Source organism: Mus pahari, chromosome 5 (genome assembly GCF_900095145.1).
Source record: "Mus pahari chromosome 5, PAHARI_EIJ_v1.1, whole genome shotgun sequence".
NCBI lineage: Eukaryota > Metazoa > Chordata > Mammalia > Rodentia > Muridae > Mus > Mus pahari.
Window position 1 is genome coordinate 48,945,587 of NC_034594.1, and position 6,836 is coordinate 48,952,422.

General features: G+C 38.8%; 1 protein-coding gene across 2 annotated transcripts in view; it reads left to right on the top strand.

Annotated features, from left to right (window-relative positions):
- The window catches only part of Spag16 (sperm associated antigen 16), an 834,729-nt gene that overhangs the window by 411,296 nt on the left and 416,597 nt on the right, over positions 1-6,836 (top strand). For both annotated transcript variants that reach the window (XM_021198510.1, XM_021198512.1), the window contains one exon: positions 1,236-1,421. In XM_021198510.1, the coding sequence (XP_021054169.1) occupies positions 1,236-1,421 (186 nt within the window). The remainder of the gene's footprint in view (positions 1-1,235; positions 1,422-6,836) is intronic.

A 6,836-nucleotide genomic window follows, 5' to 3' on the forward strand; every position in this document is an offset into this window, starting at 1 on the left:
GGGGCCTCTCTTCCCAGAGATGGCTGATTAGGCCATCTTCTGCTACATATGCAGCTAGAGACTCGAGCTCAGGGGTACTGGTTAGTTCATATTGTTGTTCCACCTACAGGGTTGCAGCCCCCTTCAGTTCCTTGGGTACTTTCTCTAGTTCCTCCATCTCTTCTGTTCTTTTTCTCCCTCCCCAACTCCTATCTCTACTGCCACCTTCCTGGTCTCCTGGTTGGGCATGGTTCCTAACTGCATTTCTAACTGCATTCTAAATACTAATTCTGTGTCCCACTGAGTTGTTCTTATTTTGAGGAGGCGTGGCTTTCTGCAATGGTCTCCTGCTGCTACAAAATAAAGCTTCCTTGATAAAAGTTGAGCTCCACACTGGTTCAGTGGGTAAAAGCTAGTAAAGAACCTAAAGACTATTTAGGGTCAACTCACACAGAGATAATCTAAGTGAGGTTGGCTTGCAGCTGATATTCTAGACCTACACCCCGAGAAAACCTAGCTGCTTCTGATCATTGACAACCACAGTTCCCTAAACTGGACTCAGTGTCCATTCTTTGAAAGCTACCCCTTTGATACCATCTGCTAATAACTTTAATAGAATATCAAATGATTCATCCTCAATTACCCAGTAACTTCAAAATCTCGTTTTGATGATATAGCACAAAAATCATCTCCTTCTTCCTCTTCTTGAAGAATTTAATCAGCACGAGACAGGTCAATGACAACAACTTTCTTTCTATTATATTTTCAAAGGGTCTTAACACATCTAGATGGTCTTCATTTTTGAAGTCTCCTTTTTTCTAATAGTGGAACACATAACTAACACATCTAGATGGTCTTCATTTTTGAAGTCTCCTTTTTTCTTATAGTGGAACACATAACCTTGAACTCAACTCAGGGTAAAAGAGAAAGTGCTATTTTGGTACATTAATCATGAGTATTCTAGAAGATCTAATTTAAAAGGTTCATAGTAGCAGTTTATCTCAAAGCATGAATTCTTAATCAGTCAAAGGAAATAAATATGTGGACTCAAATATTATCGTGAAATGTAGCCATTTAAGTTTAAGTGCTTAACTAAAGCAAACCTTAATTAAATATACTCATCACTCAAAATAGTATATTCATACTAAATATAAATATATACTTATATATTATACAAACACACACACAGATGGTTCACAAAAAAAAAAAAAAAAAGAATTACTTTGTTTAAAATTGTCTTTTTTCCTTGCAAACAGTGGCAGCAAGTTGGCTACCTCAAGTGGTGACAGCACAATTAAACTATGGGACCTCACCAAAGGTGAATGCACCTTGACCTTTGAAGGACACAACCATGCTGTATGGTCCTGCACCTGGCACTCCTGTGGTGACTTCGTGGCTTCTGCCTCACTGGATATGACGAGTAAAATCTGGGATGTCAACAGGTAAAAAGTGTTTTAAACATCATTCATTTATACTGCTAGACATTTGTGGGAATAGAGTCGTGTTGTCCTCAGTGCCGCCACTGGGAAACTTTACAAGAAGCTGTTTGTTGCCAAGATTACAGAGAGTGATGTAAATAATCTTGATGAAATCCATTTCTAACTCTATTGATCTTTGTTGATACAATAATTCCTTTCTGAGCATCTAGAACAAGACAAACCCTGTGTTAGGAGATTAGAGTTTCATCAACTGGAAGCTGTTTTTTCAAGAGCCGATGGAAATGAATATTTATTTTAAGCAGAAATTTTGCTCTACTTTGCACAAGATTGCTATGTCTCTTAGTTTGGTTGTCATGAAGATGATGGAATTGGCTTATGCTCAGTTTTTACTGATACCTTGAAATGTTTTACCAAACCAATAATTTTTAGTAATTCTCAAACTGTAAGAAATTATAGATATGGAAGTTTTATATTTATTTAATTCAAAGCAGACATGTTTCATTTAAATTTTCAGTAATCATATTATAATCTACTTGATAGACAAGATGAAGAAAATATATACTAGGTGATCATCAAATATCTTAATTGTTTCAGGTTGAAGGTTATATGTCAGAATTTGAGCCTCATTTGATGTTGAAACAATGCTTAGGTCTCAAATTTCGGCTGATGCCTCCTGGAGTGTTATGCAAACTATTGTCCGGTGTCCAGTCTAACTTATTTTCAAAAAGGATAGCAGAGCCATCATAAGGACCATGACTTAGCATTTCACATACACTTGTTATCCTTCCTATGATTGGCATTTTAAGAGCAGAGGGCAATTAGGTGCTTGTGACCATTCAGTCAAAAGTTATCTTAAATTCCACAAGTGAATGAGTTCCCTAGGCTGTGCAGCAGTTCCTAAGCTCCTCTGTCTCCCCATGCATGATACTTTGTGTCCTTGAGGCTGTAGCTAGGTAAACCTCACTGTGGCTTTTTGTCTGACTCCTGTAGCTCTGCCAGTAGCTGGTTGCAAGTCTGACTATGAGAGGGACCTTCCTTCTTGCTGTGTCTTTCCCATGAGCATCTTGTAGACTTTCCATCACCCCATTAATTTACCTCAACAACAATACTGTTCTCATTACAGTAGACACGATGGAACATCATTTAGGGAGAGAAAATTCAGCTTGCAAGTGCCTCTTCTCCTTGGTCTATTCCCCATCTCTTTCAGACTATAGCCTCTAGGCAGAGAAACCCCTATCACCATCACAGAATTCCCAAAAGTCTGATTCCAGCCATTCCAATGGTGGAAACCTCCTTCTTCAACTCTGTGGTTTTGGGTTTTGTTTTTATTTTTGTTTTTGTCTTGTTTTCTCCCCATCCCCCCTCTGTCTCTCTGTGTGATTTTGGAAGATCAAAGATTTTCTGAATGCTAGGCAGATGAGTATTTATAATTTCTACCTAATTTCCTTTGTTATTTTAGTTGGTGTTTGTAGGTCTGTCCTGAAGGAGCTTTGTCTGTTCCTTACTACTCTTTTCTTATTAGTCAGTAAGCAACTTACATAGTTGACAGTCCTGTCTGCTAAGCTTGCTCACTAAAGTAACAGGAACAGTTTCTGGCCATTACTAGACCTTGGCAGATTCAAACACGGGCAGATAAATAGCATAATCCATCTAGGTTGTAGACGAACAACTGAATGAACTTTGTATGTCCTGTGTGAGAAAGCATGCCTGTGAGTGATAATTTTACCTAATTCTATCTAAAACTGGGAAAATTGTTTTGATTCTTTACTGAGCACCATTTTATTTGTGATAATTAATTGTATGTAAAAATTCCTAATTCTATTATGTTTCAATATCATATGATCAGATTTCATAAATATTTTCAATACTGAGTCACTGGAATTTCAGCAAAATTATCTGATTTTAATTTCAAATCTATTAACCGTATAGAACGTGTAAACCTAACCATGATCAGGTTAGAAGTTGAATCCCAGTAAAACTCACTCCCCCCCCGCCACTGAATTAATATAAACACTGTGATTTAGCAACTTTACTCTTGACTCTGTCATATTGTCATCTCTTTGATGCCCAGTAGATACTGACATAGCAGATCAATGTTATTCTTTATTAATGTCAAAATTGTTTTAAATTTAAATTTCTCATCAATATCCAGACCTCAATCAAATTCATCATCACCAATGACAGAAACTGATACTGATTTTGAAGCTGCAGTGCTATACACAGGAACAAGTAGAGGGAGATATTGATTACTTCTGAGGTTGTTGATAGGTCTTTAAGAGTTATAATCAAAACATGAAATTCTAATATGTAATTACCCAAGGATATGTCTTGGTTTAAAATATCACTGGGAACTGATTACTTACTTGAATTGACTTGGTGACTTAAGGGGAGAGGGGTTTTGCCTTGGTCATTTGGGGAATGATAGAAGCTGTGTTGTGATGAATGGCTTCCTCTTCTCTGGATGCCACACAGTTCTTAAGAACAGATTACTTTGAACTAATAAATGTCATCATCATCATCATCATCATTATCATTATCATCATCCACTTGTCTGTTCAACAAAATGTTAGTTCTCTGTGAAGCATAAGTGAGACAAAGTTCTGAATAAAGCATCATATTTGCTGAGCAACACTAAGATCCCCTGAACACTGTCTAAAGTACTACTCAGTCTGTGTAAAGCCTCACTCTGGGGAGGCCCTCTACCATATTTTGATGGTCTTCTCAAGGACCATACACATGAACTGACAGATGTCTGTGTTTTGGTGAGAAATCGTTTCCTATTTCAGTTTTAACATGGGCACTTTAAGGTCAGTCACATTGTGCACACATGTCCTCACACAAACACATACACACACACACACACATGCACACACACACACACACACACACACACACACAGATATGCCTGTGTGTACATACATACACACACAATGCGTCTTGAACACAGAGTCTTTGGCATGTGATTGTTTACTTGCACGAAAGAATAAAGGGTTGATCTGCAAGTCTCTGTGAAGAATATTAAGTAGGATTTTTTTTACCTTCCATATTCATATTCAAGCTGTGTGACACGTTGCTGTCTTATACTACATGAATCTACAAAATGATTAAAATTAGGTAGGAGTATTAAAAATGATCTCAGACAGCTGTAAAAAAATAATTTGTGTTTCTTTTTCTAGGCATTCATATACAACACCAGTGAGTAAGTGTTCATGACATGAGGAAGCAGTCCAGGGCCATTTAACAGACATAAGGAGAGTTTCAGAATCAATCACTGCCCTCAATGAGATTATAAATAATTTAAAGATGTAGCAATTTTGAAGCAATCATGGAATTTTCATTGCATCTGCTCTCTATAATATCACATCAGGTATTCTGGGAGACTCCTGGCCGTTTGTCTTCCAAGGTAACTGTACTTGGCTAAGCAGCTTCGTCACACTGGCACTTTGGTATTTGGAAGGCAGACCATGTGCCTGCACCACTTATTACTGAAAGGATAGGGGTTGGAAACAGCCAACGTATTACTGTTTCAGCTGCTTCGGTGAGGCAGCACAGCAGCAAGAATTTAGCAGTATGTCTCAAGGATGGATAGAAACACAGGGACTTGCAAAACTCAACAGCCTCCCCCTCCCAAATGATGGGAAAGAATTGCAATGTCCTTAATTCTCCATGAGTTGTTTCAGATGCCCTTGAAGTTATGTGGAGAAGGGGAAAAAAGCAAGTTTAAGAACCGTGTTCAATTTGTGGTTTTCACTCTATTTTGTTACTTAGAAGCAAATTCTTCAAAAACCTGGTTTTGTGAGAGAATCACACTGACAGAGAAACCATGACCCAACAGGTAGTAACTCACCCATTCTTAAAATAGTCCAGGAAGCCCCAAATGTGCTTCCAAAGGAAGTTCCAATGTCATCTACTCACAAAGAAGAGAATAATTGATAAAGAAGAAGAAATCCAGAAGCCAGGACTCTCTCATCTGGCTTCAGTGAGAGAAGACACACCTAACCCTTGAGAGACTTGAGGCCCCAGGGAGTAGAGAGTTCTGGTGGTGTGAGGGATAAGGGTATATGGACATCCTCTTGGAGATGGGGAGGAGGAATGGAATGAGAAACAGTCAGAGGGTGGACTAGGAAGGGGATAATGACTGGATTGTAACGAACAAACAAACAAACAAACACAAAAGTCAGAAGCCATACCAGAAAAGCCAAACCAAATCCTGAAACCACAAAATACACCAAGCAAAACAGTGGAAGAAGCTGTACTTCACTCAAGCAACTTTCTTCAGCGCCTTGGAAAAGCGCCTTGATTTGCTTGCTTAGGATGCTAAGGCAATTCACTTTCTTTTTCTGTTTCCATCTGTATAGCATCTATTCTTTCCTTGTTCCATCATCATACCTGATGGAAGTAGGCAGCAGAAAGAGTTGGTCAGCATACCGACCACTCTGACCCCACTGCAACAGCTTGAGCACTGTCCAGAGAACATGGACTATGGAATACGAGCAGCGGCTGACTGGGATTGTGGGTTGCTTCTCTCTCTAGACTGGGAAAACATCAACTAACACTTTATAGGTGGAGGAAGATGCAGCTCAGTTCTTTGATGGGCAGAGAGGCTGTGTGGGAGGCATCAGTTTCCTTTAGTTTTATGAATATGTGCATAGAATTAACTGCCTACATGTCTACCAGGTACAAGCATGTACCTATGGATGCTGTCAGATCTGTTAGAACTGTAGTCACTGGCATTATGAGCCTTCTGATATAGGCAATAAGAACCAAACCCAGGTTCTTCATAAGATCAGCAAGCACTCTTAAGTACTGAGCAACCTCCCCATCTTCGGAGGATTATTATTTATTTATATATCCAAAAACAAGTTTTAAAGCCCTTACCTAATCTATTATTATAAGCATTACAATATTGTGATGTTTTGAGTAGGAATGACTTCCATAGGCTCATATATTTGAATGCTTAGTCAGCAAGACCTCTATTTGTTTGAGAAGGATTAGAAGTGTGGCCTTGTTGGAGAGAGAGTGCCAGTGGGAGTGAACTATGAGGTTTTAAAAGCCAGTGCCAGACTCTATCCTGATGCCTGTGGTTTAGCACATAAAGCTCTCAGATCCTTCCCCCGTGCTATGTCTGCACGCTGCCATGCTCCCTGCCATGATGATAATGGACTAACCCCCTGAAGCCCCCGAAGCTGTAGGCAAGACCCCCAATAAATGTTTCTTTTATAAGTTGCTTCAATTACGTTCTCTCTTTTTAAAAAGAGAACAGTGACTAAGACAAGTAATTAAAAAAAATAGTTGAATTTAGATGGCATTGTGTTGGAAAGAAAACATACCAAATGAACAATAATATGCTAATTACAAATGACAAGTTTTGGAGAGAGAGAGAGAGAGAGAGAGAGAGAGAGAGAGAGAGAGAGAGAG